Source organism: Rattus norvegicus, chromosome 6, assembly GCF_036323735.1.
Source record: "Rattus norvegicus strain BN/NHsdMcwi chromosome 6, GRCr8, whole genome shotgun sequence".
NCBI lineage: Eukaryota > Metazoa > Chordata > Mammalia > Rodentia > Muridae > Rattus > Rattus norvegicus.
In genome coordinates this window covers 144,799,630-144,825,738 of record NC_086024.1, presented here as the reverse complement: position 1 = coordinate 144,825,738, position 26,109 = coordinate 144,799,630, and the positions used below count along the sequence as shown (strand labels likewise).

General features: G+C 45.2%; 1 protein-coding gene and 1 long non-coding RNA gene across 3 annotated transcripts in view; one reads left to right on the top strand and one right to left on the bottom strand.

The window, feature by feature from the left end:
* Positions 1–2,830: 2,830 nt before the first annotated feature.
* The window catches only part of Rapgef5 (Rap guanine nucleotide exchange factor 5), a 234,747-nt gene continuing 211,468 nt past the window's right edge, over positions 2,831–26,109 (bottom strand). For both annotated transcript variants that reach the window (NM_001395143.1, NM_001047915.2), the window contains 6 exons: positions 22,721–22,811; positions 19,796–19,846; positions 18,398–18,485; positions 12,898–12,962; positions 8,990–9,044; positions 2,831–6,555 (listed from right to left, as the gene is read on the bottom strand). In NM_001395143.1, the coding sequence (NP_001382072.1) occupies positions 6,437–6,555; positions 8,990–9,044; positions 12,898–12,962; positions 18,398–18,485; positions 19,796–19,846; positions 22,721–22,811 (469 nt within the window). In that variant the 3' untranslated portion in view covers positions 2,831–6,436. The remainder of the gene's footprint in view (positions 6,556–8,989; positions 9,045–12,897; positions 12,963–18,397; positions 18,486–19,795; positions 19,847–22,720; positions 22,812–26,109) is intronic.
* Positions 6,555–24,858, top strand: LOC134479493 (uncharacterized). Its single transcript, XR_010052874.1, has 2 exons — positions 6,555–14,091; positions 16,112–24,858. It is a non-coding gene; the product is annotated as an uncharacterized LOC134479493 (long non-coding RNA).

Genomic DNA, 26,109 nt, shown 5'->3' with positions numbered 1-26,109 from the left:
GGTGTGAGTTACTGAGATGACTTTTAAGTGAGGATTGAACTCAGGAAGGCCAAGTTGAGCAAACCCAGTGATTTAGCTGTAGCATAGACTTCAAGGCAGTGAGCACAGTATTAGATCCCATTCTCTAAGGCCTTTGGGAACCTGTGTAAGCAGCCTATCTACTACCTTTCAAAAGTTACTTGGAACAAGTGAGGCACCTTGTTACCAATGGCATCTTGAATTTCTCCTACCCAAACAGCAAACAAGGGATGTCAGAGTTCAAGATCATTTCTGCAAACTGGGCTTGAAAGGATGGTGCCGCACCTCACCACCCCAGGTTTAAGAGCTCTGAGACTGACGGGAGTCACTGTTGCTGTAGAGCTTGGCAACAATGTTGCCATGGCACCAGTCTTTCCTGCAGGTGACTGTGTTTGAGACTTCAGTTGTGCTGTCTCTGTGTGTCCTGTGACTGTGGTTCATCAGGACTCTGAAGAAGGTGATGACTACTCCAGGGATTTTCTCCAAAGGTTCTGGATAGAAATTATACTCCAACCATGCTGACACCTTAGGAACTCTGCGGGTGCACAGGAGTAGAAGGACCTGGCAGCTCAGAACTTCTCATGGGCATGACGGCAGGCAGGGTGGCCTCGGAAGCTGGGGCTGCCTTTCAGAATCCTTCTGGAGAAAAGCCAGCAAGGAGTGCCTGGCATTCCTATTACCTACTTCATGCTGGAGACTCCCAAGATGCTGGAAAACCCCACGGCAGCACCTGGCTCTCTTCCCAGGCCCATCAACATCTGACATTTGGTGAGGCAGTAGCAGGAGATAAATGGTGACAAGGTGTGGTTAGGCATTGGGAAGTTCCTCTCCCTGGGGAGTTGGGGGGAAGTGGGGGCACTTTTTTTCTTTTTTTCGGAGCTGGGGACCGAACCCAGGGCCTTGTGCTTGCTAGGCAAGCGCTCTACCACTGAGCTAAATCCCCAACCCCCAGTGGGGGCATTTTAACTCCGTTGTGCAAGTGCCATGAGAGAAACTAGAAAGCTAATCTAGATGGGTAAGACCAATGAGCTCAGGAAGCTGCCTCAGAGCTTGCTCTGGGACTGCTGTGGAGAGGGGTGGGAAATTGGGAACCATAGTAGCCTCTGTTCCTCCTAAGCCAATAGAGAGGCTAAACCAAGTAGTAGGGCTCTAAGCAAGTTCCCCAGAGGCCACATATTACAGTCCTTGACTTGACTCTGCACCCGACTCTGTCACCTGACTCTGTCATATCATGTGTGCCTTTCTTGTGCACTGGAAAGACAGCTGCTTGTTCTGTTTAGGTAAGAGAAATTCCAGCGGATTCCAATAACGGGGACACCCTACTTCAGGAAGCTTAACAAATCTGAAACTTTATAATAGATCTCAATTGTTTCAAGGGACTTTTGAAGGGAAGTAGAGACTGCTTATTGGGGATCCTAAAGACCTCAAAAAAAAAATGAGACCCAATATTGAGACTGACGCCCTGTAATCCATCCTGCAGTAGGTCACTGGCGCCAAGACCACAAATTCATTTTGTTGTATTGAAAGAGCACGGGGTTCTGACTCATAGGAACCAAGTTCCTCTCTCGAAATGAAAGCAGAGGAAATCGGGTAGGAACCTTTCCACCTGGTGCCACCTTCTCTTCTATTCCCTACCAATTCTGGAGCTCAGGATCACCCATTCCTATTTCCCACACAGCTTCTGGTTCTGGAAGAATCCTGTGCGAAAATCCCCCAAGGACTGGGTGACAATGGGACCATGGCTAAGACAGGAAGGAAGTAGTGTAGAGAGCACCCTCTTTGCTCCCAGCTGCTGTCGTTAGAACGTTGCCCCTTTTACGCTTCTCCCATTCCCCCCCCTTGATGTACAGAAGGACAGAAGGACTAATTCCCAGAGATGGGCTTTTCATCCTTTTACCCTTCTCCCATAGGATGGCAAGGGCGTCATTACAACATGTGATTTCCAACCATTGGTCTGCAGGCTGCAGGGGCAGCCTGTTGCAAAGTCGCAGTGTCAGAGGCAGACAGGGTGAAGTTCACTGACAAGTGTCTTGGGAGACTGTATCAGTTTGGGATGAGTTCTGCTGAGTACAAACCACTGACACACCTCAGTGGGTTCTAACCCCAGTGCTTTGTGTTTTGCTTAAGGTGTTCCCAAGTTGGAGCTTGGCTCTATCCATCTTTGCCTTCGCTCCAAGATGCAGACTGGTGACGTTTTCACCTGCAGCAATGTGGAGGCACAGGCTTCCTGCAAAACTTACAACATACTGCACAGGTCAGTCCTCTTACTTACAGAACAAGATACCTGGCTATTCCAGGGCTTAACACATAATACTCTTGTGGGGAGGGGATACCACATGCCACAGGGCAGTCTGAATTTGATAAGCAGGACACTGAGTCTAGGAGAGAGAGATACAGAAGGCCTGAAACACTGGCAGTCTATTAGGGCTGACAGAGGCAGCTACCTCACCTTTCCTGAACATCATCAGAGCCCACTGCAGCTCCACCAATCAGCTCCTCCATCCTGTCATAGGAATCTCTAGGCCTGGGGCTTCTCCTCATTCCTAGCTCTAGTCAAGTAGAGTGGGGAGATGGCAGTAGCTGTGGGATTCTCCAAGGTTTGGATTGAGCCCTGGTGTGATTTCCGACAGGTGGTCTCCAGAGTTTCAGGCAGCAGGGTAGGCGACTGGGTTCCTGTAGCTCTTCGTCTGTATGTAGCTCTTTCGGTGAGAAAACCTGAGTTCCAGACAGAGTACCCGATGGCACTAGAACAGAGGACACAGGCCCATGGACGCCACCGTGGCACAGGACAGAAGAGTCAAGGCATGAGCGCTATGTTTAACATAGTGTTATATTTGGAAAAGCAGATTTAAAAAACACTTGAAAATACAAGATAAGGTAATGGTTACTTACGTAAGTTTTAACCTTATATTGCTTGGCCATTTTTTTTACATATAAATTATTGCTTCCTACTTTGATAAATACACAGCACAGTCATATACACAGAGGCAGAGAGCATGAACTATGAGAAAAAAAAATCAAACACTGTCAATGGCAGTCTGGTAAGTCAACGAATGTTTCATATTTACCAGCTCTTATAATGGTGGAAAACTACGAGGTGTAGTCCCTGAGAAGTTAGGTAGATGCCCGGCCTGTGGGCTTTCTATCTTCTAATTGTTATCCCAAGCTGACAGCATCATGGCAGTCCTAAGCAATGAGACGTCCAAAGGCAAGAGTCCTTGCTTCTGGTCATTGATTTCATCCTGATGTTTAATAACAGCGTGATACGAATACAAATAAATAGGCTATGCAAATAAATATTCCTCTGCTAAAAATGCTTACTTAGTATATACAGCTTTGCTTTATACAGTAGTACATTTCTTCCGACTTTTTGGCAATTTTCAAAATGTGTTTTCCCTAGAGCAAAACGGGCCCACTCAGTAATGAGTGGGCTGAAATTTCAAGGACATGTCTTTGAAGTTGAGAAGAAGTTCTACGCTGGACAGCTACAGTGGCCCTTGTCTTCTAAGCTTAATGGGTTTTGCCCAATTCTGATAAGCTTGTGTGGGTTGTGCCATTTGGTTCAGGCTTTGCTGTGCACGTGTTTTTGTGTTTTCAGGTTTTGTGTGTACAAAACCACAGGGCTGGTGCTCAGGCAGCCACAGGAGCTCTGGGATAAAAAGTCTACATAAGCAGCCACGGGGCCATACCCCACTTCCTCACTCAAAACGACGGCCCAACTGTGAAATACCTCCCTACAGACTCAGAGGGTGGGACTTTATGCTCATGCCTCTAAATTCAAAGTATGTGCCACACTGCCCGCGTGTAGATACTGGAGTAGGAAAAGGTATTTATTCTCAACGCAACTAAGGATACCAGAAAAGGTAGAGTGTGGGTTACACCGTGTGCTATGGCAACCATTCATTCGGCAAGTTCACACTTGGAGGCAAATCCTTTGAAATGTTTGGAAACTCCATGACTTTCCCTAGATGGACCTGTGTTCTGACTCGGGTAGGAACTTGCAAGCAAATCTGCTTTGCAGGAACAGAATCCAAAGACCCAAAGAACCCCTCGAGGGCCAGGTATCACTCACTGATGGAGATGCTAATTATATGGGATCGAGGGAGGGAATGGAGACCCATGAAATCACAAAAACCCAAAGGAGAACTGGAAGAGACCTTAGTTAGACACCCGGGAGGCTTTGGAGAAGGAAGGGAGTCATCCCATGCATGGGAGTGTCCACCCCTGTGGACACCTATACAGGGCTTGGCTTCCTTCAGAAGCGCTTCCTGTGAAAACAGGGTCTGACCATCCTGAACTTTTCCTATTTTAGATTTAAGAGACTGTGAAGCGTCTGAAGTTCCTAAATCTGCTGACTGAGAAATCCCTAGCAACAGGTGTTAAAGTTGAGAAGGATTTAGAGATTTTTTAGATATTCCGTATACAGGATGGGAAAATAAATCCCATCCGGCTTTTTGCTTTGGAGGGACAAGCAGCCTCACCCCATGTTCTCCAGGGCTATTCCCATTCGTGCCCTGCAGAGTTCTCTTAAGTGTGCTAAGCACGATGCAGATGTGACTTGTGCAGCCCAGCTGAGCTGGAGTCTAGACAGACAGTGTTCCACTGAAACAGATCTCCATCTACAATGAGCTCTAAAGGTAAGGCTCTGCTTGAGGCAATGTAGAGTTAATACAGACAATGTCAAAATGAGCTGCTATGATACACTAGCCCCGCTCTCAGTTGCTAGCTTGGAGGGAAGACACGCGTGTTTGTGCTGTAAGTGTGTACTGTCCTCAGAGGTTGTGCTTGTCTACACATCAAGACAGCTTGCTCTCCCTGGTTCTGTGGCTCTGGTCTCATGCACCAGCCCTCAGACCCGAGAAACATTTTCTGAGTGAATCACCCTCAGTTGGAGTGTTTCTATAACCCCCTGTAAGTTTATAGAGCTAAAATTTTACATGCTAGATCGGATGCAATCTCTCTGAAAGCATATGGTTCCTTTTAGCAGTGTCTCAGGCTCACTGGTCCCAAGACCAGGGAACAGCATAGCTCTCAGGAAGTCAGGTGGCAACGGGCATAGCTCAGACCTTAGTAATGAGAATGAGAACCAGGTGCTGAGGAGAGTAGGAAGCAGGTCTGGGTGGACCCAGTCCCTGCCCCCCGATTCCCAGGGATGTGAATGGCATACCCATACTCAAGACTAGAGATGCACAGACCAAATACTCAGATGGGGATTTGCGCACAGCGAAGGAACTAGTATCTAGCTGGTGGGAGAGTGGGCTTGTTTTAACCGCAAGCTTTTCTCTTACTCGAGGATTCAGGGAGATCCTCTAACGAGTCCTTCAGAATTCCAAGAGGCCTTATTTGGTATATGAGGCCCAATTTATAAAAACAAAGAATAAGAAGGTGAAAGGCAAATTGCAGAAAGACTCTGGCTTTACTTGGGAAGTAGACTACGGGGCTCTGACTCCCCATGTAAGTGAGACTTTAGGCATCTCTGGATACTTTTCAATCACTGAGTCTAGCAAGCTAACTGTTAAGCTTCAGATACTCAGCTTCACTCACTCACCTCCCTCGTGGGCTGATGTTCTGCATCCTGTAGGCAGGGAGCCTGGCGGAGTAGTTAGTGTCGGACGCCAAGGCTCCATCAGACACCAGAGTGCAGACACTGGAAATTCCGTCACCCCAGTAAGCTAACACTGAGCACCCCACAGTCCTGGCCCTGTGTTTTTCTGAAAATTGCACTCAACAACAAATGACGATATACGTAAAGAAAGTTCATAGAAACTGAACGACGCCAAGCTCCTTATTGGATGAGAAACCCAGGCTACCTTGCTTACAGAAGTGCGTCAGTGGAGCGTGAACTAGTTCATCTGTGTATACGTTGGTCAATGATTGTGGATGCAAAGGAAGTGTGTGCCAGGCATTTCTCATTTGCACAGAAGGACGTGCCCTCCAGGGTGATGCTAAGTTTATAGCAACAGAGGCCTCTCCTCTTCCTGGGACATTTGGAGATGCCCTTGCTGGTTCAGGGGTGTTCCGGTCTCTGAACAGCCAATCGGCAACAAGGTGAGCAGGCAGCCAATCAGCAGTAGGGTGGGCAGACAGAGTGACAGTCCTTCCCGCCATATGAACAATCTCCTCCTGATGCTGGCACGTCGTAAGCTGAAACTTGGACTGGAATGAAATAGCCGTCCCAAGGAGGACCCTGTTCCAAGGATGCTCTGTCTCCTGTCTTCTCCCTGACAGCAGTGGGGGAGCTCTCCCGCCTCTGGTGGCTGACGTGTCACTTCCTGAAAGTGCATTGGCTGGCTTTCCTGCACTTGTCTCATGGTTTGCTGATAAAACTCAGCGACCTCTTTTCTTACAGGAAGCAACATGCTCAATGGAGCCTTCCCTTGCTCTAAAGTGTTGCAGATGCAGGACGGACTGGCGCAGCTCAGGCTCGAGGCTCCAGCCTGTGAGAGAGCTCGAACAGGGCTTGCTGGCTGTCGATGACATACAGGTGGTTGACATAGGACTTCAGCTCTTGCTGCTCCTTTGGAGACATGTCGCTTCCTGTGTTTTAGAGGGAAAATGAATGATGAACGTTATACAAGCGGAGATGTTACTCTTAAAAGCAGTGATGATGGCTTAGAGTAGGTTAGCTTTACGACGGGTTCTGTGTCCCAAGAAAGACAACTACAGGTCAGATCAGGCGGGCTGACTGGCAAGGCATTTGTAGTATTTTTACTGGAGAGACTATTTAGAAGTCACACTACTATCCCTTTACAGATGAGAAAACCCGGAAGTCTCATAATGGTAGAGCCAGGATGAGAATCCGGGCCCCAGTGGTTCCTGAGCGAAAGTTCCCATGCCCTGGTTTATAAAATCAGCTTAAGACTGTGAGGCATCAGCATTTGAAGATAACGGCTTACTAAATAATTTATTCAGCTGTTTATCTCCATTTAAGATCTAGTACGCTTCTGTGTCCTTACTTTTTGGGTGGAAAAAAAACAAAACAAAACAAAACAAAAAAAAGCACACACCACAGAATAGATCCTAAGGAATGGGTACAGAAAAAGCAGCTTCTCAAAGTATGCATGTAGGCTACAGTGAACCAGGGATAGAGCAATCCCAGAAGATAAAAAGCCAAAGGCCACAAGAGAGACGTTAGTGATCTGACTCTATGTGTGTGGCATGCTAGGGACAGTTTTCATAAAGGTCCTGGGATAAAGCACTTGGATAATAGACAAGCCTAATACCACAGGAGAAAGGAAGAAGGAAGGAAGGAAGGAAGGAAGGAAGGAAAAAAGAAAGGAAGAAAGAAAGGAAGAAAGAAAGAAAGGGAGAAAGAAACAAAAACCCACATTAGGGAAGGGAAGAGCTGACTGGGTTCACAGAGTCTTACAGGAAGCAGGCCCATGAAGAACATATTTAACAAGAAAAATTAATTTAAGGGTTATGTGTCACAGGTAGCTTGTAACTCTTGGACTTCCTGGTCTCAGCAGTAAACACCAGAAGTTAACCATGACTGAGGATCTATTGTTCTAGAATACTTCTCTGGAAGACATTATGGAATTGCTTTTAGTTTTGTAAACACTAGCTGGCTATACAGATAAGTTTGTCATTAGCAAGCATTCAAAAGACACCCTGATAGGCAGTCCTGGCAATCGCAGTCAAGCCTTGTGTGGCACTTTGTAGTACGGAACTGTCTCGAGTGACATTTTCCTGTTTTATCCCACATACTGATGTTGGCTAGTGAGGCTCATCGAAAGGAACGGTTAAGAGCAAGGCAGATGATTTAGTTACAATGCAATTTAAGAACATACACAGCTGGCAGCTAAATTTCTCTTCTGTCTCGGTCTGTGCGGAGTCTTTCTGGTGAGTGGTAGGTAGGTTCAAGCCAAGCCAATAGGACCCTCGTCCCCATACTGTGAGCAGACCGTTGATGAATCAGAACAGTAGTTTTACAATTAGCTGAATATTTGGTGATCACTTTGGCTGATGGGAGAAATATGGACGCAGACTTGTCAGTGACACATCTGGAGGACCCTTGGTAGCAACAGTGTCACTCTTTCTATGATGACTGCATTGTGCTTGTGGGCTCAATGAAATGCCCACAGAGGAATGTTACATATGTCAGTATTACATAGGAACATATTGAGCGGTATCAAATAACACGAACGTTTAGATTATTAGGTTTTGTATTTTGGCATTCCCACTTTCTACTTTGTAACACATATAGAAGCTTCAGATCCTAATTGGATACTGTAGATAGCTGTGAGTAGAACATTAGAGAAAAAACATTTAAAGAATGCACACCAGTTAGGAGTACCTTCTTTGGTAGGAGGAGTTCTGATTCTCTATATACAATGTATTTTTTTTAAATGTAACAAAGATGTATTACTTAAGTTCTACTTAACACCAGGTTGCCCATCTTTGCCCTGGAATCTTTGAACTGCATTTTATTTCATGTATCTCTGTGTGTGCCGAAGTGTATCTATGTCCACTGTGTGTATGCAGGAGCCTTCAGACATAAGAGGTGTCTAATCCCCTGGACCTAGAGGTACAGATGGCTGTAAGCTGCCACATGGGTGCTGGGAACTGAACCATGGTCCCTGAAAGAGCAGCAAGCACTCTTAACTTCCAGATGTTGTATCTCTAGCCCTTTCCACTGTCTCAACCTCTTCTTCTTCTTCCTCTCCCTCTCTCCCCCCTCCCTTAATTACTATTTCTATTTATACAATCAGCACAGGGCAAAAAAATGGGCTGGGAAAGGAAGCCAGGACATTCGATTTGACAACAGGCTCTCTGAGTTTTGACAGGAGCCTGCAGATAGGAAACTTGGGTTGAAGAGAAGAAAACAGTGGAAGGAAGCTTCAGGAACCTAAGGAACCACATTTCTATCCCAGGAAGCTCTCCGAGCAAGGAAACTGGAGGCAGGGGCTAAATTCATAGTCAACACCACTGCAATGCCGGTGTGTGTGGTGCCCCAAACCCAATTACTTACCAAACTGGTTAGTCCTGCAGTGTCTCAGGGTTCGGACAGTATCTGCGATCATGTGCTGAAAGACAGGGGGAGAACACAGAAATGGAAGGGTCATTTACTGATGCCACAGAACCTGCTGGGATGAGTAGTAGTCTAACCCCTCTGGGTATAAAGCAAAGAGCTCAACTTGGAGCTGGACATGACTTTGATTGATAGAATGAAGCTTGAATTACTCAAGACTGTTGAGCTTGTGACTGCAAGAAGAGTAACTCCTGAAGAGCCAAGGTAGCCTGAACCACAGGGGGACGTGCTAACTTTGGGGCTCCCTGTTTCCCATCCACATGTTGCCTGTGTTTCCTCTGCTGGTGAGGTGTTGCCTTTTTGAGACCTCCCTTCTCTGGAAAACAGCACATTCTGGGTTACTGTCATTGCTGGGACTTCGCCTTCCTCCTAATCAGGAACCACCAGAGGGCTTCGCCCACTCAGAACACTGCCCCCAGTTTCTACAGGGCTGGGGATCAAACCCAGGGACTCTGGAGGGCCCAGCTGGCAACTCTACCAACTGAATCGCACCCATGGCTCACATGCACGTTTTGAAGGGAGGCAGAAAGGTCTGTGGATTCAAGGGCTCCAAGGACAGCAGGGTGTGACGTATTCACGAAAGCAGAGTGTCTTCATCAGCATTTTACAAAGGCTGTTTCGTTTCTTTCTCACATTTCCTTACTGGCTTTAGTATCCTAACTTAGTTTCCGTCCTTTAGCTCCTCACTGATCTCCAGATGAAGGTTGTCTTAAATGCTCACCTTTTGGGGGATGGGGTGGAGACCATGCTTACGTCTTATGCATATCAGACAAGTAAGTGTTCTACCATTGAGGCACCACAGCCCCCAGACCCCTTTTGTTTTTAAAATTTCTAGCGAGTACCTCACCTGCTGCCCAGGTTGGCCTAGAACCTCTGATCTTCCTGCCTCAGCCTCCTGTGCAGCTGGGGTTACAGACCCCCCAGGCCTGAGCACAGCAGGGTCCATATCTCTCATATTCAATCCCTATAATTAGTCCTTTGCCTCACTCTGCTACGTTTACTTCTCCATAATGGTCTTTGGAAGAAACCCATCTCCACTATGGAAAGCTTCTCCTACACGGCTGCCAGAATACTCTAAACCTGGTCCCAGCAGAGTTCTCCTATTCTCTGGAGGACGACAGAAACTCCTCGCCTTGTTTCATATCAAACCCCAGATATCCCATTATTCGAGGATTAACATTCATTATCTGGTCCTCCAAGCACCGTCGTCACTACGTGCCTGCACAGGCCAGACACTGAAGCATCCGCAGACGAGGAGCGGTCAGTAAATTATCACTGAGAGAATAATGTCAACCCTCAAATCTTCTCACTTACAACGGAAAGACAGAGGCCGTCCTCAAACCGACAGTCTGATTAAATTATCCCGGCTGCAGCTGGGCTAATTTCGATGCTTTTTCCAGAGTAGAGAATTCAGCAGGGGTAATGATTACAGTAGCACTCCAGGCGGAATTTGCAAAGGAAATGGGACCTGACTCACGTCTGTGTGAACGCATTGTTACATTTCCTTCCCCACACTCTACCCCAATTCCCAGGACAGATTTTTCCATTGTTACAGTCTGTGGCGTCACGCTGATTCCTATCCTGTGCCATTTGTGAAGCCCCAGAAAGGCTGGCGCTGATGTAAGGCTCAATGCTGTGGGCAGCACTGAAACCTGAATCCTGATTCTCATCTCCCGGTTTCCTGACAGGGAGGGAGGTGGACACGGTGAAAGATCCTGCTCATAATATTGGGGGGGTGAAAAGAAAAGGAGAGACCCCTTTGCTCTTTCAACATTTCATAGTTTGAGGTGGGGACATTTACAGTCGCTGAGACAGCAAGGAACTTAGCCCAGGGAACAATGGGAATCTTACTGCAGTCAATGAGCGCTTTGATCTGCATGTGGTCCCGATTTAATGTGCTGGCCTGTGTCAGCCAGATAAAGATAACACCCTGAGTTATCTGCTGACTGGCTTAAATTAACATCCACCACGAGGAGTTGGCTCCTCATCAGCTAATTCACTTAGGTCCCAGCGGTTCATTATTGTGAAAGATGATCCTGCTTTAGCTTCAATGAAACCTCGTCCTTCGCTGAGTGACATCCTCTAAGAATACTGTCTCTGTGAAGATGTTCCAGCTCTTGAGTGGGATACTAGCCTGAGTATGATTTAAAACTGATTTTTAGACAAAAAAAGATTCTGAAAAAAAAAGTCTGATTGCATCTGTGTTTTCCACAAAGATATGTCAACTCAAGGCATGCTGAGCTTGAAATGTCACTTGCTGTAAGGACCAGGCCACCGCTATCACACTTTCCCCTCTTTAGAAATAGTATACCAGGGCTGGGAGAATGGCATGGTGCCTAAGAGCATTTGCAGTGCAAGCCTGAGGGCTGAACCCATATAAAAAGTTTGTCATCGCTGTGTGTGCTTGTAAGTTCAGCACTGGGGAGCAGAGACAGGGGGATGGCTGGGGATTACTGACCATCAGCTTAGCTCCAGGTTCAGTGAGAGGCCCTCACATAGACACACGTGTACACACAGACATACATGCATGCATGCATGCACAAACATACACATATATACACACATGCACACACACATACACATGCACACACATTGACACACATGCATTCAAGACATACACATATAGACACATGTACACACAGACACACATGCATGCATACATGCATACACACACACACATACACACACAGATGTACAGACAAAACCTGTCTGCATCTCTACACCCCAGAATAACCAGTCATGAAAACAAACATCTTCAGAGTTGCTAAGGGCTGTTATACAGGGTGGTTGGAAGATGTCTGCTTTTTGAGAGAGTCTGGAAGCTAGGCTCTGAGGCATTGTGGGGGAGCTAGCTTCACTCTTCCTGTGGGCCTAAGCCCTTGTGTCCTGGGGACCTTACGTCTAGAACAGAGTGGTAAATGATAAAATGTCAGACTTGAGGCATCATTTGGAGACCAGTCCTTAAACATTTCCACACAGGATATGATCTGGGGCCTCAGCCTCAACTGACCTTCTCTGAAGCCTGACTTGAGTCTCACAGGGAGCTTGGATGGCTCCCAAAAGTGTTCATACAGTCCATTATCATCACTGAAAAGGTCACTCAAAGGGCAGGTTCCTAGAGAGGAGTGCTGGGGTCACGTCGGACCGTGATGTAACATTTCGTCTGTGACACTAAAGGTCATCTGTCAGACAGGTGCCTTCCTCTGGTCCCTGAGCTGTCTCTTTGCTGTGGAGCACCCACCCAGTCCCACTCAGTTCTGTGGGTAGCTTCTTTTGGCTCCAGAACAGAACAGTCTGAAGAGTCCACTGAGGACTGCTACTGTCCTAGAAGGGTGACTTGGGAGAAGCTTCTCAGGAATTCTTACAAGAGGCCTGACCAGGTCTCTGTATCCATCAGCAGGGAGGTCCTGCATCAGAGGCTAATAAGGAGGTGGTCTTTCCCCTCACTTGTAGAACCCACAAATCTCGGGTACATATCCAAGCTTGGGGTACTAGCAGATAGACAGGTCCATCTGGAGGATTTTAGGGCTGTCTCAAAGTGGTTTACACTGGGGCATCAAAAGACGCTTTTGAAGCAATCAAACTTTCAAGAGAGGGAACTGTTCATGCCCCGTTCTGTGTTTACATAGTCACTGGTGCTAAGCTAGTGAAATGCTATTTAGAAGAATAAGATTCTCAGAACCTCGCTGGCATAATAATGGCACTGTTCCATACGTCCAAGGAGACCCTGGGAGTCACTCTGTGTATAACAGGGAAACATAGTCAGACCATTTGCTCCCTGAAGCTGGAGACACAATCGTGTTTTCCTCTACAGAAAGAAGAAAGGAGACATAGTGAAACTTACTTACCAGCTTTTCAAAATTGACAAGATTATCCAGGAATGTTTTATTTCCTTCATGAATAAATGTTACATCTGAAAATCAAGGACAAGATAACGTGCTATTAGGAAGATGTCATGAGACAACAGAGTTTGTTTAGAAACCATGCAATTCATCATGTTTTTGCTTCAGTGTTTTGGAATTATGCCATGTATTTGACAAGGCAGCAGCTTGAAGCTAAAACTGTAAAACATTTGATATAAAAGTTGAGATGGCGGTATAGACTTCCTGAAATATTTTGCACTTAAAGTTGGTTTTAGCCTGCATGACTGAAGCTAATGGTATATCTTGTAACTTAATTTGTCCATTATGTTTTTTAGGTCAAAATACCGAGCAGAAAAACAAATGAATGTTCATAAATAACAGGGACTTAATGCTTGTTATATTTGCTTTAAAAAAAATAATCCCTGCCAGCGAATACAAATGGGGTTGCTTTATTTAAAACAGTTAAGATTCAGAGATTTTCAAGTTCCCATCAAAAACACGCAGAAGTTAAAAAGCCTGTGGAAAAAGGTCAGGATGTTGGCCCCATTTAACTGGTACAGAGACAGCATCGCTGACGGGCTAAAACAGGAAAGGTAGCAGGATAAAGGGTGAGGTTGGTTTTTTTTTTTTTTCTTTTTGGAAAAGTAAAAGTTAACTTTGGTTTGAGACTCACTAGATTTAAAGTAACTAAGGAATTGGGGTCCAGTTCAGTAGCTGAGCCTGAGTTCAGTGTTGAGGGCCCGGGTCTTACCCACCATGACCCACCACCCACAGAAGTGACTGAGGATGCTGAGAGTTTTTGTCGGAAAGAGTTGAAGACTGGGGATGAGACACATTAAGCAGCACCTAAGGCTCTGAGAACTCCTGGCGTACAAACATGGACGACACAGTATATGATAGAACCCTCAGCGTCGATGGCACAGACGAGGATCACAATGCAAATTATCCCACGTCAATATCCCTGCTGTCGTCAACAACAGATCAAACCCACCAGACAGAGAGAAACAGATCCAGTCTAAGCTGCTTAGACAGGTGCTGCCGAAACCTGCCTATAAAACTCCGAGCTTGTGCTGCCAGGGCCTGCAAGAAGGCAACATGCACTGCGTGAAACACTGCCCTCAAGGTGTCCCTTGCACACAGTATGGCTTGATGTGGCGGCAGGAGCTTCTCGTCCTGCAGGTAGAGCTCTGTAAACTGCCATTTGCAGAATTTTAATTACACAATCTCTTACTATCTTTCATGGTTCTTGAATTAAAAATCTCATTGCAAGATCTCAAATGGCGTAGTCCGCACAGTTAGCTTTTACAATCTGCGATAGCAAGCTTAACTCAGCACTGCCTTGGCCACCATGAATACAGCCTAGAAACTTGGGCCCCCAGAGAACTTCAAATCACAGCTCCTTTTAGCAGCTGGTTGTGTCCTCCTTTCTTCCACACTCCCAAGTATGGTGATGGCCAGTGACCGTTATTTTCAGGCACGTCTTCAAGTGTTTTATCTGAATCAATCCACTTTGTCCTCATAAAGGCTTTCTAAGGTGGCTGCAGAGAAACTAGGGCCCAAGAGACAGCTAAGCCATGTTTATGCCACTGTGGCAGAGCAGGAATCAGTGCAGGGAGGGCAGGTCCTTCAGACATGGATCTTAAGCTATGAAAAGCCTTAGGTCTCTTGCGTCCACTTAGAGTCAGCCTGCTGAGCTTCTGCCACTTAAGTTGCTCCTTGCAACTTGTAAATCGTTCCCCACATTCTTTTCTGCATGTCTTTCTACTTGCCTGGATCTCTCCCCTTAAGCTCTCTCAGGATTACTGATGGCAGCAGGTGGCATGGCTGCTCTATTGAGGTGTGTGTTAGTGTGTGTGTGTGTGTGTGTGTGTGTGTGTGTGAGCATGTGTGTATGTCAGTGTGTAAGTGAATGTGTGAGTATGTGACTGTGTGTATGTGAGTGTGTGTATGCATGTATATAAGTGTGTGAGAGCATATGTTTATGATTTTGTGAGTGTGTAAGTATATATGAGTGTATATATATGTATATGTGAGTGTCTGAGTGTATGGGTTATGTTAGAGTGTATGCCAGTGTGTGAACATGTATGTGTAAGTGTCAGTATGTGAGTGAATGTGTGTGATTGTGTGCATGTAAGTGAATGTGTATGTCAGTGTGTGTATGCATGTGTATGAGTGTGTGTGAGTATATGTGAGTGTGTGTTTATGATTACGTGAGTGTGTGTGAGTGTATGTGTATATGTGTGAGAGTGTGTAGGTGTATGTAAGTATGTGTGCATGTGTATATGTTTGTGTGTTTAGGAGTATATGAGTGTGTGTGAGTATATGTGTATGTATGTATATGTGAGTATGTGTACGTGTGTGTGAATATGTGGGTATACGTGTGTGCATGCGAGTGTATGAGTATGTTTGAGTGTATGTGAGTGTGCATTTATGAGTATGTTAGTATGTCAGTGTGTTCAGTGTGCGTTTGTGAATATGTGGTGTATATGTATTTGTGTAAGTAAATATGTGAAGGAGTGAATGTGTGTGGTATGTGTCTCTAATACTAGTGTGGTTACAGGAAGCTACAGTACAGAAGGGACTGCTGAATAGAAAGCTGAGGATATGACAAAGGGACAGAGGCTGCATGAGAAGAAGAAAGGCTTTAATAGCTGAAGGGTTAGGGCAAACAGATGGCTGGTGTGTAACAGGAGCGAGAGCACAAGACCAAGCTTATAAAGAAAAAGAGAGGAGGGGTATGGAAGGTTGTAGGATGCAATGAAGCAGCACCTGGTTGGAATCTTAGGTAACCACATACACATCTGCTCCCTGCGAGCTACTGTTTTCCACATGATCACAGGAGGTCTGACCTCCTGCATGCACAGCCCCTGAGTTAAACCTGGTCCTCTTTCCTAATGGAATTAGGAATTACGGGATGAATTAGAAGTTACTGAAGTGAGAGGAAAGGTCTTCACTAAAGTGGGTTACTCTAAATAGTTCAAGTAGTTATTCAATTAAAATGTCTAAGAATCAGAGTTCTTTATTTCTGAGGTATCTGACAGCAAGCGTGATGTATGTATGTGTTTATATTTCTTTTTTTTTTTTTTTTTTTGGTTCTTTTTTTCGGAGCTGGGGACCGAACCCAGGGCCTTGCGCTTCCTAGGTAAGTGCTCTACCACTGAGCTAAATCCCCAGCCCCGTGTTTATATTTCTTTATCAGGTTCCATACAGCTCTACCATAGAGGATGACCTTGTTCCTGCCCTACCTGGCCCACCTGGCCACCCCTTGGGAGTGCTGGGATTTTAGGCCTGCACCCCACGGCAGGTTTACACACTGCACCCCATGGCAGGTTTATGCACTGCTGAGAATTGAAGGCCTCCTGCATGCCAGTCAAGAGCTCAACCAACCAAGTTATACCATCAGCTGTCATCTTATTTTCCTTTAGAAATGATTTCGGACAAAGACCAAAGCTTTAAATAAAAGGTAAGATTGATGTTGTCTAACTTTAGTACTTACATAAAAAACGAACAACTAAGAAAAAGTAAGTGCTTATTTAAAGCCGAAGGGGTTTCAAGTGAAAAGAAAAATGCGTTTGATCTACTGCTTCATCTGGAATGAGTGGGTATATTTTCAACGGAAAAGAAGGAAATTTGTTTGGCTATTGATAAAAAGGTCTAAACCAATCAGGGCAGAAAACTGCATGCAAGCTCAGGTGCGTGAGCACCTTGACTGCATGAGGGTTTGGAAAGAAAATGCTAAGGAGACTGGGGTGGGGTGGAGGGGTGCGTGGAGGTAGGAAGCATGGACACAGACAGACAGACACACACAGACACAGACACGCACACACACACACACTTATGAGTTAAAGGGACACTGTAAGAGAAGTCAGTGTCTTACAAGCATTTATTGCTTTTATTTTTCATATTAAAAATCAATTCCTTTCCCACATATTTTTCTCATTTTCTACTGTCCCCATTATGTTTAAATCATTCCAGGGTTACTCTCTACCTAGGGCTCCAGCTGAAGGCATTGTGCTTGCAGTGAGAACTGTGAGCTTTCATAACTCTACCTTAAAGCAAACGAGAACAAAAAGAGACAAAGAAAAGGAAGGGAGGGAGGGAGGAAGAAAGGAAGGCAGGCAGGCAAGGAAACAAAGCTTTAAACTGTAATTTTGGCATTTTGGTCTCTCCTTGCTCTTCCCACTTGGTTTCTGAACAGGTCCTGCGGGCTGAACGGATTATGCTGCGTATCCCTCAGGTGAATGAGCTGTGCTCTGCCTCCCTCGGTTGTCCAAATGCTGTTTCCCTTTCACAGCAGCTCTGGCTTCACCCGAGATGAAGACTAATGTGTGTGTTCAGAGAGGCACAGACAGTGCAGTCCTCCAGGACAAGCAGAAGAGGAAATGAATGCCAGCTTAACTGGGATGGAAGTTGGGGAGTAGAGAATGAGAGGCCAGTCGGCAATGCAACTCCTTTCCAGAATCACTTATGAGGCCAGTCAATGGGGCCTGGTTCTGCAAACAGTATCTGAGAGGCAGAGGTCTGTCCGATGAAGGCATATTTCTATAAAACCCCTTGAAACAATTAAAATGTGGCCAAGGGGGGTTGGGGATTTAGCTCAGTGGTAGAGCGCTTGCCTAGGAAGCGCAAGGCCCTGGGTTCGGTCCCCAGCTCCAAAAAAAAAAAAAAAGAACCAAAAAAAAAAAAAAATGTGGCCAAGGAAAATTCTCCCAATTGCCTTTCCCTGGGGAGCACGGAAGGTCAGGAGTCCAGGCCAGATTCCCTCCCAGTGATGCCCTGACTGACAGATCACTGAGCCATCAGCAAGTGGAACTGACAGGTTTCATATGACCTGTGCATGCTCAGCAGACAAGAGCTCTGTGGTCAAGGTAGGGCTTCTCAGACACCAGCTAAGCCCCAATTCTTGGAGACGGAAAGGACACTTTCAAGCAGCAGTTTTCCTGTGCTGCATAACTTTCTGTTGAACGGCATGACCTCTCACACACAGTACACGGAGTGCGGCCATCACTGAAACTTGGATGCAGACAATTGCTTGCTCTTTGGACCCCACACTAGCCTTGTTCTTGATTAAGTATTTCACCGTATTAAAGAAAATAATACATGATTTAGAAACAAAGCCATTTAAACCACAAATTTCTGGTGACAGTGCTTTGACACTGCTCAAGTACAAGTAAGCATTCCATACATTTAAAAAACAAAACCAAAAAACAAACAAATAAAAAAACCCTGGGGGGGCTGGGGATTTAGCTCAGTGGTAGAGTGCTTACCTAGGAAGCGCAAGGCCCTGGGTTCGGTCCCCAGCTCCGAAAAAAAAAAAAAAACAACCCTGGGAATTTAAACAACAATTCCATGCAAAACATGGATGTATGAAAGTTGAGGCTACTATAAGATATTAACTGAGAGATCTGTTATTTTCTGCTGTAGTTAGAAAGGAAATATTTCTAGAGGACAGCATGGCATACTGTACCAGAGAGGACATCATTACCTTTAAGCAGTAAGGGCATGAAAGGGATTTTTGGCGGCTTCATCTTTTTGAATGCATCCCTGTAGGCCTTGTGGTTTAGGGAAGGATCCTGCCAACCAAGCAGATCACAAAGGGAAAGAAAAATCAATGTCCCATAAAAGCAATTCTCAATCTACATTAGTTGTACAATACCAACATGATGAGATACAGAAAGATTCTTCCTAGGGATGAAGTGGATAAAGGTTCCCTTGGAGAATAAACCCACTAATTAGGGTTAGGAATCTAGGCAATATGCGGAATTCAAGTTGGTTTATGATAATGGGAGGCAACGGCAAAGGAGGCAGACACCTTTTGATTGCCCTATCGTTTTGCCCAGACAGGTTCTTCAAGTGCAGTCTCCTCTGCATAATTTCTACCGGGAGGTGACCTCAAAGTCTTTTGTTAAGCACACAGCAAAGGGAAACTGCCTTTAGAACACAAAGACAATGCCAAAATCTAAAGACTAGCTACAGATCTAGCATATGAAACCTCAGAAGCAGTAACAGAAGGAGGAGAGATTAATGCATATCACGCTAATTATTCACTGAATTCATAACAATTAGTGTCATGTTGTGAACTGGAAAATGGCCTGTGAAAATTCATATGGATTTCACAGACAGACAAGGCAGCATTAATGGCCACCATGTTTCATTCCTTACCTATATCTATCATCTGTCAGTCTGTCTGTCTGTCTCTCATCTCTCCATCTACATACCTACTTACCTCTATCATTTATCCTTCTCTTTAAGTTAAAAATATTTGAAATTATATAATTTCTTCCCTCCTCTTCTCCCTCTAACACCTCTCTTGTACCTGCCCCCTTGTTCTCTATCAAATTCATGCCTTCTTCTCTCTCTCTCTCTCTCTCTCTCTCTCTCTCTCTATATATATATATATATATATATATATATAATATGTATATAATATTATGTATATATTCTTCAATATATAAATATAACCTGCTCTATCTGCATAATGTCCCTTAAATGCATATGAATTTAGGGCTGATCACTTGGCATTGGACAACCAATTGAGGGGTTCTTCCCTTGGGGAGACCACTGACTATCTCTCAGTATTCTTTAGCTGTCTGTAGTTCTTTGTGTAGAGTTGGGGCCCTGTAAGATTTCCCCTTTCCACATTAGCTTCTCTTTGCACCATTTATTTCTAAGATAAGGTCTTATTTCATAGTCCAGGCTGGCCTGGAACTTGTAATCCTTCAACCTCATCTCCCCAAAGACCTAGGATTCTATCACCACGCCCAGCTTAAAACTGTACTTTTAGATCAAGTAATCAGTCTAGGCTTTGATATCACAAACAGTTCTTGAACCCAGAAGGAAATAGCACTAACATTAATTTGAAGAATAAGTCTCCTTTACTTACCGTTAAACTCTCAAGTTCAGAGAAAAGTTTCTTAAACTTCCCAGGAATTTTCTAAAAAGGTGAGAAAACCAAACACCACAATGAGAAACCACATGGGTCACAGAAAGTGGCTATGCTGAGAAGGGGCCCTAAGGGATGTTTGCATCGAGTTCTGCTTAGTCACCAACACATTTCTGAGCATCGGTCCCTGTCGTGGGGCTCTGCCCTGATTCCATCTCATTATGCAATCTCCATCATCCACTCAATATGCCCGTGGTTAGGCATGTGGCTAAAAATATCCTGGCAGCCACAGGATAAAGGAATCTAGCTGGCTAGACCGTCTACACACTGGTGGTTATTTAATAGACACTTAGGTTCCAGTTCTATATCATCTCTAGTGAACGTGCTCATCTATCTCATGGTCTACCGAGTGGGAGATAACCACGTTGGCCGACTGGTTTCTATATAAATGGCTTTGCTCGACTGCACAGCAGAAGCGAGATAATAAAAGATGGTGAAGACCACAGGTGATGCCCCTTGCACCTTAGCAAACGGAATCACTGAATCTGAGTGCAATAGGAGGCTTATAAAATGACAGAAGACAGAAATGTGTGGCTGCGCCATCCTCCCAGGTCAAACCGCAGGCTCCATGAACACCCGGAAATGTGACAGAACGCCTTTAACGCTAACAGGAGGAAATGTGGATCCTTTCTTAACACCTTAGTGGCCTGTTGTAGAAAGCTGACCTAACCAAGGCACCCTCTCTGGCCTCGACTTTCAGCAAATGTCCATGGTTGCTGGTTAACAGATCATTAGCATTATCAACAAGGTTCAAGATATACCAGACGGTTTTTCAAACCAAATCAAAAGAATGGTGATAACTTTTCAACAATTAAACTTTAAAACTACCCAAATTTTCCAATGTGATAATTTTCACATGACTCAGCTCTCCCACAGTAAGCAGCCAAATCTACCTGGAAATAACTTATCTGCAACAAATAAAATATAAAATGCAGACTCTTTCAATTATTTCCAATCTTTCCGCTGAGCTGTATCTCAGTCTGTCCAACGTCTCAATGAACGTCCCAGGGGCACCTAAAACTCAGTGTGCTTCGAATCAAACTGGCTTAGCCAGAGGTCAGACAGGAGGCAAGTCTGACCTAGAGACTATTTTGTAAACCTTTTACTGGAGCACTCCCACGGCCATCGTTCAATCATTAACTATGACTGATGCATAACAACAACAGAGACCCTAAAATCAGCGCACCATAACATCTGGCTGAGCTCTGACTGCTCTTCTCAAACCTAGTTCTTTTCCTTTATCTGATAACACGGTCCCTTCCCTTTGACGCCGAGATCCTGTGGTCACATCTGCTGGGAAGCCCAGCCTCACTTCTTCCTCAACCACCAGAGCCCTGCTGCCCCGGCTTCTTAGTCTTTTCAGCTGCTCTGCTCTCCGTGGGCCTGTGAGACCTGGCTTACAGGCCCTTCACCACACAGCACTGTTCTCTGGTTGTCTTCTGTGTGGCAGCAATGCAGTGTGGTATGTGGGACACACAGTAGGCAGTCGATATGCAGATTCAGATTTTCAGATCTAATTCAATTACTTCTGCACGTCAAAGGTTCTTTTGAGGTTTCACTCTAATCCATTCTGTGAAGACCCTTGACCTCCATTTGTCTTCCTAGAGTTCTCTCCCCTCTCTTTTAATCTTTAATGTTCTTGGCTATTTGGTTTGCTTAACCAGAACGGGCAACCCTTTCATATCTTCCTTTTGTTGGATCCCCTTAAGGGAGAGCACTAACACCGTCCCTGGGTCAGCACAATGCATTCCACTGGGCACAGCTCCTGACTAGGAGAATGACAGTCAACTACAGGAACAGGAGAGACCAAGGAGACCACAGTAAACTATACAGTGGATCAAGAATATTGGAGAGAGAGATGATGAGCAAGAGGAACTGCACAGAGCAAAGGCGGCCATCTCTGAGAGGTGGGCCAGGAAAGCAAAAGCAAACAGAAAGAAGAATGGGACCCAAGGGAGAGGTCTGTCTGCTGCTTCTGGATAATTCTAGCTCCTCTGGTTAGGTTCTTCTCACACATCCTCCAGAGTCTATAACGCCAACTAGACTGGCCACCTGCATCTTGCTTTCTATGAATACAGAAATTGCTCTTTAAGAAAATTAGAGGGCTGGACAGATGGCTCAGGGGTTAAGAGCACTGGCTGCTCTTCCAGAGGGTCCTGAGTTCAATTCCCAGTCACTGCAAAGTGACTCACAACCATCTGTAATGGGATCCAATGCCCTCTTCTGGTGTGCCTGAAGAGAGTAACAATGTACACACATACATAAAATAAATAACTCAAAAAAAAAAAAAAAAGGAAAAGAAAAAAGCAAGTGTGAATGCAGAGAAAGATACCCATGCTCATGTGAACACACTGAGACCTGCAAGCGGGAGGCCTTGAAGCTTAGCTTCCCCTCTGTGTGCCCTTCGCTCCACAGGCCGGAATGAAGGATGACAAGGCAGCATGAAGCTAGGGCTGCCTTCAGGGAATGCAGAAGGGCGAGGAGAAATTTAAAACATTTACTTAAAAAAAAAACCTTTCTCGGGGTTGGGGATTTAGCTCAGTGGTAGAGCGCTTGCCTAGCAAGCGCAAGGCCCTGGGTTCGGTCCCCAGCTCCGAAAAAAAGAAAAAGGAAAAAAAAACCATTCTCATATATATTAGAGAACCATGTTAAAGATCACCTAAAATGCCATTTGATAGAAATAGTTCCTATCACCCTGCCACAGTCCTACTTTTTTTTTTTTTTTTTTTTTTTTTTTTTTACTGAAGCAGAATCTGTCTGGTTTAGACCATTTAAATCTACTTATTTCTAACACAGGCTCCGCCGGAGTGGTTCATTGTGTCCCATATCTACACCCTCAGTCCCAGTGGGAAGCCCAAGGCTCACCTCCCAGGTCTGTGACAGCCGGCTGACAGAGGCGGTGTTGAGACCCATCACGATGGCAAAGAAGGAGTTTAGGTTCTGCTGGGCTTTGCAGCTGTGAATAAAGGAGCAGAGGAGACTGAGAAAGCATTTCTCTCAAACACTGGGCAGTTGCTGACAAAGCCACACACACTAGCCACCGTCCACCGCGTGTGTTGGTTGCCCCAACTGTTTCTAACACAGAAGAAAGGATTTCTAGATCCTCTCTGCCCCCCCGCCCCCGAAAAGCCTTCCGGACACTGCAGGAGACCCCTCCCCTCTAACATTCATTTGCGCACAATTATGATTTCAGTGATTGGGATCTGAAATGCCCACTTCTCTGTATCCACCACAGACTCCTGCAGCTCCCCTCTGCTTTCAGTTCTGTGCTTTTCCTGTATCTGGATGTGGGCCCCTCCCACTTCACAGGTCTAAGTCCTTTCATTCATTCTGCCAAACTGCTCTTTGCTAACAACAAAATGTATCTATCATCTGGCTGGCTGGCTAGCCATCTGTCCATCTATCCATCCATCCATCTATCCATCCATCCATCCATCCAACCATCCATCCATCCATCATCAAGCTATCACCTATTAATCTATCAATTATACATCATCTATTAATCTATCATATCAGTCTATCATTTATCTATAATCTATCAATCATCTATCTCTCATCTATATACTATCAATCATCTATTACCTATAAATTCATATCAATCTACCTACCTATCTACCTACCTACCTACCTACCTACCTACCTACCTACCTACCTACCTATGATGTATCTGAGTACATGGCATATATTATGGGACAGGGTACCACATTTCCCTTTCATAAAAGTAAGAAAACAAAATGGAGCTTTCGTAATCCCCACACTAGGGGTAGAGACAGGAGGTTCAGAAGTTCAGGAAGGTTACCTTTCACTAGTGGAAGCATTGAAGGCCTGTGCAGAGAAACACGAGACCTCGTCTCTTAAAAAAAAAAAGAGATTTTTCGTAGGTTTTTAAAATTATAGTTTTTCTGGTTGTTGAGTCCTTTGCTGGTCTCGATTCTTCCCTGTTACATAAATGCTGCAGTGCGTATCTTTCTTTTCAAACTTTTTAATATTTGTGACTTTTTTTCCCCATTAGGCTTCCAGCTATAGCACGGCGGTACAAAAGCTATCAGCATGGGGAGCATTTTTTGCTTTTTGTTTAGTTCCGTTTGTTTTGAGTTGGTTCCTCATTATGTAGCCGGGGCTGCATGGAACTTGTGCTATGACTCAGACTGCCCTCAGCTTCCCAGCGATGGGAGGCTACCACCACCGTGTCTGCCAGCTAAAGCCGATGCCTGCCAACTGTCTTCCAATGCTGTGACATTTTAGTGCCATTAGAACAAACAGGACTATGCAGTTCAAAGTTAGGGAAATGGCCTAGGCTGTGGCCTGGGGGTCCTGGCTACCTTGTGAACCAGATACTGCTCTAGTCCAACTGTACCTGGACTTCTAAGTCTGGACGGAAGTTCTCTCCCCATGAAGACAAGAGCTGGAGAGACACTGCTGCCTCCACACCTAGAGCAGAGAGGTATCTGGGGACACATGTCCAGCAGGCACATCGCTACTAAGCCTCTTCTGCTACGGCTGGTGCCCAGGTCTGACCGGTTTCAGCTACCTGTCTAGGACAGCTTTTGAGACTCTCCCATCCTTTGGCTTGGTACTGACTCCACCTGCTTCTAGCATTCTACACTGCAGACAGCTCACACAGCCAGAAAAGGCTTGGTTTAGCTCCATCTCTTGACAGAATGTTTTGAAATACCAGCTCTTCTGCTGGGGCTCTAGTCAGTAAGAATGTCTAAGTGGATCCATGGTGGAGGCTGCCTCCTAGACTCTGGTGGATCCACAGTGGATGACATAGGCCTGTGTGGATTCATGGTGAAGACACCTCCTAACCCTGAGTCCTCCCATGCAAAGAAGGCCCTATAGGTTGTTATCACCGTGAACAGGGAAGCTGATTAGGGCTGGACTACATTATCTACCCATTTTTATTTTAATGTGTATAGCCAGTTGCTAATGCATAGCAAGGCATGCACAGAGCAGGTGCTGAAGCTGAAAATAAAAATGTTTATGTAAATGGTTATTGTTTTTCCTGATCAGAAGCCTTTTCACTTAGCACCGTTTATTTAGATGATTCCCGCCTTTCATCTGTCACCCCCTCACCATTTCTTCTGGTCCACATAGCTTCATTTTAGTCATAAAATTAGCGCGCGCACACACACACACACACACACACACACACACACACACACACACACACCATCTGAACTTGTTTTTAAAAAGAAATTAAATTAATATAGATGCAGTTTCTGAATAAGACAAATTGATTCTGAGCAGAAACTAGAAGCCAATCAGCCTGGAATACTGTTACCATGGGTCATTCATTCTGAGATAAGAGCAGGCTGTCTGACACTAAGCATTCCAGTCCAGTAACCATTCCTTTGTCTGTGTGAGGAAATAAAATTTACTCAGTCCACAGAGGTGGGGGCTGGTGAGAGGGGGACATGAATATGCAGATAAGGAAACATAAATATGCAAATTGGGTGCCTTAGGCAAGGGAAGACACTTCGAGGTTGTGGAAATGACTGTTTTCCCTTGGCTCTTCCTACAGTGTGATTATAGGGAATTTAACTTTATGTTTCAGTTGGCATTCTGTTCCATGGGCTAGGATAGAGACCAGAACCATAAATAATTCAGCAGCGTGGAGCTAGGAGAACACATGAGTATGTTTCATTTCCTCAAGATAGATACAATCTTATACTCTGGGAAGGCTCTGGGTGGTGTCACTTTTCTCATTGGAACACTGGTTTCCCATTTCTCCACCTAACTCCTGTTGTGAGAAACCTTTCATCCACACAAGCCACCTTCAGGAATCTCAGAGACTGTTTTGGAACACTCTGACTGGTATAACAAACGGGCAAGCAGACAGCACAAACTACAACCACAAAAAATAACCCACTCCGCACAAAAGGGCAGCTCAGGATATAGACCTGTCACCTGCTCCTCTATGGAGCCACAACAGAGCCCCATAACCTCTTGTATCTGGAGTCATTTGGACAATGGGGCACTCTCTGTTCTGCTTTCTTTCTTTTTTAAAGACGTATTTATTTATGATATTTAAGTACACTGTAGCTGTCTTCAGACACACCAGAAGAGGGCATCAGATCTCATTACAGATGGCTGTGAGCCACCGTGTGGTTGCTGGGATTTGAACTCAGGTCCTCTAGAAGAGCAGTCAGTGCTCTTAACCAATGAGCCATCGCTCCAGCCCCTCTGTTCTACTTTCAAGAGAGCTTTCCTAAAGGATATCCTGAGCCTGTCAGTCTCTTGGCCTCTGAGTC